Raw genomic sequence first — 12438 nt, forward strand, 5'->3', positions numbered from 1 at the left:
ATGACAGATGCCACGTGCTATTTTAGGCCTCAGCTGAAATAGTAAACCAGGTTCAAAATAAGATTGTTGCGTAAAGACATCTACTATTTTATGACTGCTTTATTGTTTCACATCCGCTGTCTTAGGGATAAAACAAAATGTTTTACACTTCTTATTCCTAATGGTCTTTCATCATTCATCACCGGTAAATACTGTCTTTATTTCCCATTGCATGTGTCATTTTATGTATTTAGAATATTTTAGAAAATCCCTATCTCTTGCTTAGTTGCACCACATTTAGGGCAGTGTATTTCTATCCTTGCACTTTACTTCTCTGATTTTTATTTCAGTGTTGGATACTTCATTGCAATATCCTTCAGGATAAAATATATATTATATACAAATATGAGTGAATTTGCTTAGTGTTCAATATGTGGCTGCCTTAAAATATCCAGACAGGCTTCTCATTGTACACCTGATATTTACGCCCCTGTTCTTAGCAAAATAGATTGTTATGAATAGTTTTATGTGTTTGTGTGTGTGTGTGTGTGTGTGTGTGTGTGTGTGTGTATGTATATGTATTTATATATATATATATATATATATGTATATGTATTTATATATATATGTATATGTATTTATATATATATATATATATATATATATATATATATATTTATATATATATATATATATATATATATATATATATATATATTGTCTGATTATATTGATTAGATTGTCTGAAATATTTATTTGGAAATAGAAAATCACGAATCACAAAGATTGCAAAATTTAATTTCCCTTACAAACAAATGTAAAACTTAAAATGGTATAAATAATAATGAACTGACATGGTCTGTGCATTGTGATTGCCTTTCTTATCAATGCTTATTGGGCCAGGCATACAATGTTCCAAACAATGTACCATAGTCCTAAATTTAAATGTTTATTTATTTTATTAAGTTCTAATTTAATATTGACCTGAAAGAAACATTTCCATTTTTATTTTTTAAATACATTCACTATGCATTTATTTGTAAATTTAAATGTTACTGGTTATTGTTAATTTATTAAAAGTTTTAAAATCTTCTTTATTTACCTCAGTTCTAGCTTTGCTTCAGCAGGCATCTTTTTCTGTTTGTCGTATCAAAACTTTCCTCTTAAAGGGCCAGTAACACCTTTTAGAGAACCCAGTCCCAATCAATGTACTTACATTACTAACATCCAATATGCAGCTGCATCATGCTTCCTAGTAACGAAAGTCAAAAAAATGGAAACCGCAGTTTTCCAAGGGGCCCCACCATCTTGCAGCAGTAGAAAAGCTTATTTTTCCCTGCCTGCGCGCCACTGTGAATCTCTTCCTGTTCTTTGGGTTGCGAGTTCCTGGTTTGTGACGTCACCTAGCAACCACTAGTTACCCCTAAGCGTCTTCCACGCTGTCAGTGTGGTCTTATCTGTTCTCCTCAACCGATCATTTGATGCAGCCATTTCATTTGTGCCTCTCCCCCCCAGCCCTTACATGATTTTTAGCAGCAGCCCGTTCCGTATGTCTGCCTCTCCCCCTGCCCTTCCGTTTGTCTGCCTCTCCCCCTGCCCTTCCGTTTGTCTGCCTCTCCCCCTGCCCTTCCGTGATCTTCTGCAGCAGCCTTTCGTTTGTCGGCCTCTCCCCCTGCCCTTCCGTTTGTCTGCCTCTCCCCCCTGCCCTTCCGTGATCTTCTGCAGCAGCCTTTAGTTTGTTCGCCTCTCCCCCTGCCCTTCCGTTTGTCTGCCTCTCCCCCTGCCCTTCCGTTTGTCTGCCTCTCCCCCCTGCCCTTCCGTGATCTTCTGCAGCAGCCTTTAGTTTGTTCGCCTCTCCCCCTGCCCTTCCGTTTGTCTGCCTCTCCCCCTGCCCTTCCGTTTGTCTGCCTCTCCCCTCCTGCGATGATCTGCAGCAGCCAGCAGCCTTTCAGTGTGTGCCTCTACCAGCACATAAGAGGAGAATATCAGCATCCGAATCCTCCGCTGTCTGCCTTGAAAATGAAGCTGCTTCCGGGTTCAGTCCTGAACCGGAAGTCATGTGAGTAGGAGAGCTGTCGGGGACGCGCACATAGGACAGAGCTGCAGTTGCTGATCGCCGTTTCGCCTGTTTTCAAAATGTATTGAACAACATGGAGGCGATTTTTATTGGTGAATTTTTAAGCTAAGCCCAAGGTAAATATGGAACATGTAGTAGGATATGGGTATTATTTGGAGGGTATAGTTTTGATTTTTTAAATAAAAAAAAATTGGTGTTACTGGTCCTTTAACCTTGTAATTTAGCTTATTGAACCAGTTATAAAATGTTTCTAACTACTATTAAATTACGAATTACTATTAAAACAAGGCAAAAGTAATGTGCTTTGTTCAGCCAACTCATTTTTATTTTTTATATGTAACCCTGGCCATAATGGCCTTTACCAAAGAGAAACCATGGGCTGTATTTATTAAAGGGTGATAATAGACCTCTTGATAGTTAACCGGATGGTAATATCTATATCACTTAGGGGGAAATTGTGAACCTATCTCCCTAAAAGTCTGATGCAAATGGATAACTGGCATGTTCCCCACAGATTACTTCTTATTTTCACAATTTGTTAAATATGCCCTATAAATATATGCTAGGTATTCCCATGTAGTAAGCAGAGTTTTGCAATGCAATTTGAAGATACAGTGGCCCTTTAAAAGGTATTAAGCTAGGCTATGTTTCCTATGAATCCCATTTCCTAGTTCAGTGCCTCTGATTGGTTCTTTAGAAGAACAGGAAAGATGTAGCTTTAAAGAAGTTGATAAACCTACTTACAAGGCAGCCAAACAGGCAACTCCATTTTAAAGTGCCAGTTCCATTCAGGCTTCACAAGCAAAAAAATTATGATGATTAATAACGATGAATGTTTGTGTCCAATAGGACAATATATATTAATGCAAATGTCAAAATTGCTTACAATTTCAAGTTGTAAAATTTACTTACAATTAAATAATGTGCAAGTATGTTTTATTGCATCTTTGTTTTTACAGCTAGCCTTTGTCAAAAGCTAGAATGGCAAAAAGTAAAACATTGGAGAGCATGATTTTCCATAGGAAGACACAGTTTTTTTCCTGTCCATATTATCTCTGTGGGATGGCTTGGTTGGTGGCCCGTTGCTGACATCTTCCTCATTAACAGCCCAACAAAAGCCATGGACCATCATAAGCTTAAAAATATAAAAGGCAGACATTTCACAGAGTTAAAATCCCATCCACTTCATTATAATTTGAACTTTTGTACTTTGCAGATTTGTTCATTTTATCAGGCTATTGAAATAAAAGCTTTTATCTTTGTTACTGCTGCTACAAGGCATGTTGCTTTTCTCTTGAATTCTGTTAAAAAAGTTGTATCCTAACAGAAATGGTGGTCACCTCTGTCAGAACCCTCAATATATGTTATATGAAAGCTTTATAAAAGTACTCTGAAGCTTTTCAGTCAACCGCTGTTCTATACAAACATATTTTTTCATTCTTTAAGCGTCAGGGTTTTTTTTTTTAAATACAATTAACACTATAAAAATGAAATTCCTCTAATCAAGATATTACTCTCCAGAAATATTAAATTCTGTGTATTTGCTTTAACCCACCATCTCAAAAACTCCAAGAATAGTTACTTTAGCCCATTATCTCACAGAGCCTGGAACTTTTTACAATAAATATAGAACAAATACTTTTGTTTGAGTCTTAACCTCTTGATTCATTGGATTGAAATAGCATTTGGTTAATTTAGTAAAGCAAAGTAGAATCATCATAGATTTGTAATCAACAATTTGTTATTCTTCCACAGCAGTCATCTCTGGAACTTTCTGTTACTGTTACTCTATCCACAATATGCTTTCACAGTATTAAATTATACTTTTAGCATGCAAATATATAAAAAAAAAAGTTTTGTTTTGCAAATGTATATTTCTGTTGATAACATTGTATTTCTATTTTCATTGCTGCTATTGAAACTGGTGTTCACATTCAAAACTACTCTTGGGATTTAATTCATTGAAAAGTTATATCAAGCATCAGATGTTTTGTCTGCAGCATAAAGCTGCACAAAATATAGCCTGTGGCACTGTTCATTTAAAGGCCACAGATAAGATTTGCCTCCTGGTAATATTGTTGGTGATGCACCTACCGGCAAGAGAAAACACAATCTGTGCTATGCAGCATTATTAAAATTAGAGATGGCAGCTCTCAGACGAATATAAATAATAGAGGGGATAACTGTGAAATACTACATACATGGTATTCCAAGAAGACTCCGCTTCAGTAAAAAATTTACCCTAATTTTAGAAAATCATATTTTTACGTTTTGGGTTCTCAGTACTTAAAACAGTACACTATGGGAAAAGATTTTGGCAAAGATAAAATAATTAAATGCCTTTTTGTTAGCTGTCCCTGCCAACTGTGCATACTACAGAGTTTCCTTAGCACCATTAGTTTTTTTGGCTATCTTTCATTATGTGTTGTGTTAATACAGTATATTATGGAGAGTATGCTTATGCTGACTATGTACATTTTTCATAAATGAGATTATTATTTTGGTCCCCAATTCAAGCAAGAAGCTCATAGTACAAGTTAAGGAGCACCTGTATAAGTGACGGAAAACAGTTATATCCCTGATGTAAGTTTGAATAAGTGCCCCTTAATGCACGCACTAAGGAGCACTCATTCATGGATATAAATTAGTAGAATTTTATGATCGTAAGCTTTATTTTTCTTACGTGTGATTTCTAGTAGGGAAAAAAATGCAAAAATATTATATTACAAGTAAATATATAATACAAAAATATTTTTTTATTTTGTATTCTATACAATTTTGTTTGTTTAAATAATGTGACAGATGAAATTATACAATCCTCTGAAGTGTGGTTTTATTTGACATATTTATTTTTGTTTACAGCTTAAAGATACCAAATCTACAGATCAAAATACAACACTACTTCATTTCTTAGCTGAAATATGTGACAAAAAGTTTCCTGATGTCAAGATGTTTGTCGAAGATGTGCAGACTGTTGATAAAGCCAGTAAAGGTTTGTATAGGCTCATATATCAAAGACAAACATTCTTGGTTAAGTATAACAACCATTGATATTTAAATCCTTGTATCACTGCATTGTCTGATTGATGCAAAGTTGACCAAGTTAACAAAGTAAAACAACACTACAAGAATATTAATACGGTCAACATTTTGGTTGCTATGAGTTGGTTGTTTAACCCCCTAAGGATCAACAATGAGAATATTTAAATGCACAAATGCTAGGAGTATAATTTTGGATTTGATGATTCAGTTGGATGCATCAGTTGACTTGGACTTTATAGGGCTTAAGGCCACATCCTAGTATGTCTCTTGGGAGCTATGAACCACTGAATGAAAACTTCAGGAATTCGCATCTGTTCGGAATTTCTCACAAAATAACTTGCCGTGATTCAATACAATATTACAATATTTTTGGACACCCAGGGATACTTACCGTGAAGCTATAATTGGGTTATGCCAATGTGAGTCATGAGAAGATGTACTTGTTTGTAGATTAAGAACCAATTGATCAAAGTTTGAATTCAAGTTTTAACTATAAATTTTTATTGCACTAAAACTCACACAATTCAAAGTAGCTTGAGATAACTCAAGTGTGAAAAACTCTGTACAAACATGTAGAAGTCAATGGAAGTTGTTCTAGGAAAAAATATTTTTTTAAGCCAGGAATAGGATAACGTGCAGGTATGGAACTGTGCATCTATCTATTTTATGAATAATTCTCTGTTTACGCTGACTGACAGGAAGAACACAACCTGGCAATAAGTGCAGTTGTTGTATTTGGAAGACTAGGAAGAGGCCAAAATATAAGGAAGAGATTATAGGCTTTTATAAATGGAACTTGCTAGGCTTGCATTTGTTTGTATTTAAATTAAATGCAATACTACACACTTGTAGCTGGTTTTATAGAGTGTCAGTTGTTTTTTTTTTTATTTATACTGTCTGATGAAGGCATCCTTTGTAAATTAAAATTTGTGATTTGGTCTAAATATTTATAAATTATCTCCCTTGTGGATTATAAATTGCTCATCTCTGCTTCACTGTGGAATATAAATGACCTAATTTTCTCACGGCTTTTCAATTATAGTAGATGCTGTGCACCCTTTAGTTAATTTAGATCTGTTAATCTTTGCTGCATGTAAGCTATTTTATTGTAATTATCTGTAATACAACACAAACAAAGCAGCACTTTACATTATACATCATTCACATTAGTCCCTGCCACAAGTAACTTTACTAGTCCCTATCCCATTCACTGTGATCAGTTTTCTGAAGATCAAAATAAAACTCCTGTAGACCTAGGTAGGCCTTAGTAGGCGAAGTATGTGCTAGGATTTGTAATAGCTCACTCTAGGAGTGAAAAGCAGGATGCGAGGCTCCAACAAGGAGGTCAGAAAGGGTTATTACCCTGCAGTGTGTCACCCACATGTAAAGGGGCTCAGGAATAGGAGAATCCTGGAGTAATACACCACTGTGATGATCACCTAGTGTGATGGGAATACTACCACTGGGTGTTGGGAACACTAAAGCTGTTGATTGTAAGACTGTTATCCTAGGGATGAAAATGTATAAAGATTTTATGATTGTACCCTCCAAGAGATTATGTAACATCAATTGTTTTTGTTCTGAGTAAAACAGCTTCATGTAATGTGCTCTGTCGGGAGCTGCAGGGAGTTTTGCCTTTTGACTACATCTAAAGTACCCCATTTCCTAAATGGTGTTTCATAATGTATGTAGACATTTCTATGTACATAAAAAATATTTCTATATTGTATATTCTGCAGCACTCTGGTCCTTGCCCCAGTGGAACTCCCAGTTTAAGGTCTCTATCACATTCCTTTTGCTAGTTATGTTTTTCTTTAATTGTCACATTCATAATATCTTTTTTTTTTTAATAGGGAGGACAACTAAACAAAGTTTTAGCAACTTTGTTAGTTAATTATAAGGTTCCCTTGTACTGTTTTCTTTGAATCTACATTTATCACTATCTATTAACATAATGACTTTCTCCAGATCTTTTAAGGTACACAGTCTTAAGAAACTTGTTTTTTTTTTTTTTTTTCAGACATACTTCTAGCAATCATACAGGTTTTAGAATACCTATGGCTAAAAAGATATAACAGATTCTGGTCATTATATTCTTCCGTTTCAGCAGGGGGAATTTCTTTTCAGCTAATGAGCAACCCATATCACAAGTTCTAAAGATCTGCTTCATTAAAATTACTGCTTTACAAAAATGTAATGACTTGAGGCTTTGCTGCTAGTGTTTCAAAGGAAATAATGTTTCCCATTATTTTATCTATGTGTGGCATTGTAATATGTCCCACGTTATGGCCTTTTAAAGATGCATCTGTTCATTACTTGCTATAGTAGTTTTATTAATTGACATTGATTTACTGAAATCCATTTCCACCTTATGCAAGGCTTATTTTCACTACAGTTGGCAAGGTAACAAAGGGCTTTTAAACTATTTGGTGTAAATTATAGAAGCTGGCATGTTTCTCTTTTTGCAGAGTCTACTTTTTATTTCATTTAAAACAGTTTTATAGCTTTGTTGAATCACACACTGTTTGTTTTGGGACGGAGCTAAATGTGTCAAAAAATGTTGCTAGGTTTTAAATCCTTATTCTGACTTTATCGGTGTACTTATAGAGCCATATTATTAGCTAGCTAACATTAGGCAAACAGGCAAAATCATATTCTTGTCTGAATGAGGAAAGGAAGGGAGGGTTTAAACTATGCAAACTTTATCAGATCCTTCCATATAAATATACCCTCAAGTATGCTGTGAAAAGAAAACCATTTTTCTTTTTTTTTGTTTACACATGGGCTTCTGAATCAGACTTACTTCTTTCATCTTAAACCTCCAATGCATAGGCTTGTGCATGCTTAGTTGCTCCTCCCTCCCTTTCCCCAACCCTTCTCACTCCTCCCCTCCCTGCTGTAATTTGAGCCCAGAGCTATGAGCGAGCAGGAAGAGACTCATGAAGGAAGTGATATCACACCAAGCTAATATGGCAGCTGCTATCCTAAACAAACAGAGAGACCTTCTAGGGCTGTTTATGGTAAAACATTCTACAGAATAAATATAGTCTTCTAGCTTGCACTAATGTGGCTAATCTGTTGGCAATAAACTGCCTCGGTAGCTTTCCTTCTCCTTTAAGTTTGTTTTATCTTTTTAAAAAAATATTTTTGGTCATACTTTTAGAATTTTTTCAGTCTTCAAGTTACATTATTCTTATTACAGTTTTATATGTCATACAGTTAATATTAGTAGAAAAATCATTACAAATACCTGTAGTAGTGTGCCATTGTCTCCCTTATAACTTCTACAGAGTAAGGATTATAAATACTAAACATAATAGTTTACATATACAGTCATATGAAAAAAGTTTGGGAACCCGTCTTAATTCTTTGGAGTTTTTTTTTATCACTGGCTGAGCTTTCCATGTAGCAACTTCCTTTTAATATATAACATGCCTTATGGAAACAGTAGTATTTCAGCAGTGACAGTTTATTGGATTAACAGAAAATATGCAATATGCATCATAACAAAATTAGACAGGTGCATAAATGTGTGCACCCCAACAGAGATATTACATCAATACTTAGTTGAGCCTCCTTCTGCAAATGTAACAGCCTCTAGACACCTCCTATAGCCTTTGATGAGTGTCTGGATTCTGCATGGCGGTGTTTTTGACCATTCGTCCATACAAAATCTCTCCAGTTAAGAGCATGGACAGCCTGCTTCAAATCATCCAATAGATTTTCAATAATATTTAAGTCAATGGACTGTGACGGCCATTCCAGAATATTGTAGTTCTCCCTCTACATAAATGCCTTTGTAGATTTCGAAGTGTGTTTAGGGGCATTGTATTGTTGGAATATAAAACCCCTGTTTAACTTTAACTTTGTGACTGAGGGAACCTCCACCAAATTTGACAGTAGGTAGCAGGTGTTTTTCTTGGAATGTGGTGCAAACCGCTTTTGTTATGACCAAATAACTAAATTTTATCTCATCAGTCCAAAGGATCCAATGCTGTCACTTTTCAAGTGAGAGTCGAGCAGAAGCACAACTTGCAGTTGGCCACCTTAAATACCTTTTCTCATGATTAGACACACCTGCCTATGAAGTTCAAGGCTTAACTAGCTAATCCATCCAATTTGGTGTTGCCAGTAATCAGTATTGAGCAGTACATGCATTCAAATTACAAGCAAAATTTTTGCACAGACCGTTTTTCACATTTGATTTATTTTCATACAACTGAATACTGCTTCACTAAAGATCTTTTTTCAGAAAACACCCCAGTACTCAGATGTTCTTGGGAAATGAAAGACATGCAACTGTTATCTTTTTTGTTGAAAGTGCAGTAAAGTCATTTTCATATGACTGTACAGACACACATTGTACCATACAGACAACCACTTGTGAATACATAGTTACAACTGCATATTGTTAGGGGACAGTTAGGAGGAGTTATGGTTAGGGCTCTGCATCTTAGAGGGAGTATGATATACGGGTAACCAGTGTGGATTTAGAGGTCCTCTTGGTTAGGATAGTAATGGATACTGCATAAGAACACTTTACAGATTAGTCACAAAGTGGACTGGTCATAAAGCAAAGTGTGGGCACTTTGGAACCTTCCTTTTCTTGTCAAATGTAAATTTTTAATTTCTCTTTAAATACCAAAAATGCTCTTGTATGGCATTCCTTCTCCACTGCAATATGTTATATTTAAACCAATCCTAAAAAACTATAACAATAGCATTTGACACAGCTGCCGCAACAAAATATTCGTAATGTTTGCCTGAATACTCACTCCATACCAATTGGTCACTGCTGAAAAAAAAAAAAAAAGGAATTCTGGCAGAAAAATGGAAGCAAAGGCTGTGGCACTGATATGTATGCCTGGCAGCATTACTTATTTTCTTAATGGGGAAATCCCTTTCAAAACCTCTATTAACTCAACATCTCCATATTGTACCTTATGTCCCAGAAGCACCTGCTCTTAAAACAACTTGAAAGGTATGGGAAATACCTGGGAGATATGACTGATACCCAGCGAACCCAGGTGATTTGGGCACCACAAACGTACTGCTCTAAAACACACACAATTTTGCAACTATTTATGGATATTGGGGCTATCAAACAATAGCTATTCTCAATAACACTGATTAACAGTATCTCTATAATGAATGTGCTACCCAACTGTACAAATACATACATAGTTACATATTTAAATTGGGTTAAAAAAAGACAGTCCATCAAGTTCCAACCCCACCAAATGAAAACCCAGCATCCATACACACACCTCTCCATACTTTCACATTAATTATAAATACCCATATCTATAATAACTACAGAGTTTAGTATCACAATAGCCTTTGATATTATGCCTGTCCAAGAAATTATCCCAGCCACTCTTAAAAGCATTAACTGAATCAGCCATCACAACATCACCCGGCAGTGCATTCCATAACCTCACTTTCCTCACTGTGAAGGACCACCTACAAATCTATAGTTTTTTTTTTGTGTTAGAGCTTGCACTAACAGATGAAGGTTAAAGGTCTTTGTGTATAGTTAAACCCAAATATTTGATGATTGGTGTCAGAGGACAGGCCATTTACCAACACTTTTGCCTCTGGTTGTTCATATAGTGCTTGCACCCAAATATGATTGTAGTGAGAGATTACCTCCCATGTGTATTGCCACTGGATAGTATCAAAGGCTTTGGCAGTGTTCAAAGTAATAAATTGGCATACGTCCATCTTAAAGGAGAAGGAAAGGCTAAAATTAAATAAGCTTTATCAGAAAGGTCTATATAAATACACCAGTAAACCCTCAAAGTAATGCTGCTCCTCTGTCAAAAGAAACAGCATTTATTTCCTTCTATTGTGTGCACATGGGCTTCTGTATCAGACTTTATGTTTTCAGCATAACCTCCAGGGCTAGGGCTTGAGCATGCTCAGTTTGCTCCTCTCTTGTTCCTTCCCTGCTGTAATTTGAGCCCAGGGCTGAGTGAGCAGGGAGAGACTCAGGCAGCAAGTGATGTCACATCAAGCCAATATCAACTGCTTTCCTAAAAAAACAGAGAGATCTTCTAGAGCCGTTTACTCAGGTATGGTAAAGGATTCTGCAGAATAAATATAGTGTTATAGTTTGCACTATTGTGGCCAATCTATTGGCAATAAACTGCTTTGGTAGCTTTCCTTCTCCTTTAAGTTAATATCCGTTGCTTTGGCAGGCATAAATCCCGTCTGATTGAGGTTTACTAGGTCTTTTATCACCCCCTTCAGACTATTAGATAGGGCCATCGCAAATTTCTTAAGGTCACAGTACAGTAGCAAGATTGGCCTATAAGATTCATATCTATCGGGGCCTGACTGGTTTGGGGATTAATGTAATATAAGCCACAGTAACATGAGTGGGGAACCAGCTGTCATGTGTGACTTGGTTAAAACAGTTAAATTTTTTAGGGTCAAGGAGGTTACTATGGGCCTTATACCAATCAGATGGGATTCCATCTGGGCCAGATGAGCGCCCATGAGAGAGATCAGATATGGCATCACCTATTTCTATCTGGGTGGTAGCGTTTAGGTAGATTAGTCCTCTGATAATTTGGGGAAATTAATTGTTTTTAAGTAATTAGTTAGGTCAATTTAGGGGAAGAAGCTTTATACAGTATATGGAGTTATAGAACTGTCCAAATCAGGCCGTTATCCCTCGTCGGTCATTGACCAGGTCCCTTCTCCCATGTTTAACTCCCTCCATAATTGTAGCCAAAGATATCCTTTAATAACACCCTAAAACAGCTATTGTTCAGGGCAAGTTGCAAGTTGCAAGTTGTATATAGTTTGTCATTTATTGCAATATTTGTTCCTCCTGTCTGTATAATTATTGTAAAAATACTGTGTGCATGTTACGCTATATAAATAGATATTTATACTTACACGTATGTCAGTAATTCACTCTTGGCCTAGGGATTTTTATGAAATAATGCAAAAAACATGATGCAATATGGGATTTTAGAAGTTTAAATAGTAGATAAAACAGAGACAGAACTGCATGACAGAGAAAACTGTCTGACCTTGTGAGACCCGGTGTTTTGGTCTCTGTTCTTTAAGCTGCTTCTTCTGCCACCAAATCCAAATTAATGATACCACATTGTCTCTATTGTTAGCAACATTGTATGTTTAGGTTTGTGTTTTCTTGTCAAATGAATAGATATACAATGAAAAATCTAGAGTAATTCTACATTTTTATTGTCACCTGTCATTTTTTTTTCTTTATAGTCCTTGACACATTGTATTGCAGTATAGTTATGTACAAGCACACAACAAAACTTTTCTTGATGACTCATTCCTCATCTAGGTTTCAGCAAACT

At 35.9% G+C, this 12438-nt stretch overlaps 1 protein-coding gene across 5 annotated transcripts in view; it reads left to right on the top strand.

The window, feature by feature from the left end:
• Nucleotides 1-12438, top strand: part of diaph3.L (diaphanous related formin 3 L homeolog) — a 302953-nt gene that overhangs the window by 164162 nt on the left and 126353 nt on the right. For all 5 annotated transcript variants that reach the window (XM_018247296.2, XM_018247297.2, XM_018247299.2 and 2 more), the window contains one exon: nucleotides 4919-5048. In XM_018247296.2, the coding sequence (XP_018102785.1) occupies nucleotides 4919-5048 (130 nt within the window). The remainder of the gene's footprint in view (nucleotides 1-4918; nucleotides 5049-12438) is intronic.

Source organism: Xenopus laevis, chromosome 2L (genome assembly GCF_017654675.1).
Source record: "Xenopus laevis strain J_2021 chromosome 2L, Xenopus_laevis_v10.1, whole genome shotgun sequence".
NCBI lineage: Eukaryota > Metazoa > Chordata > Amphibia > Anura > Pipidae > Xenopus > Xenopus laevis.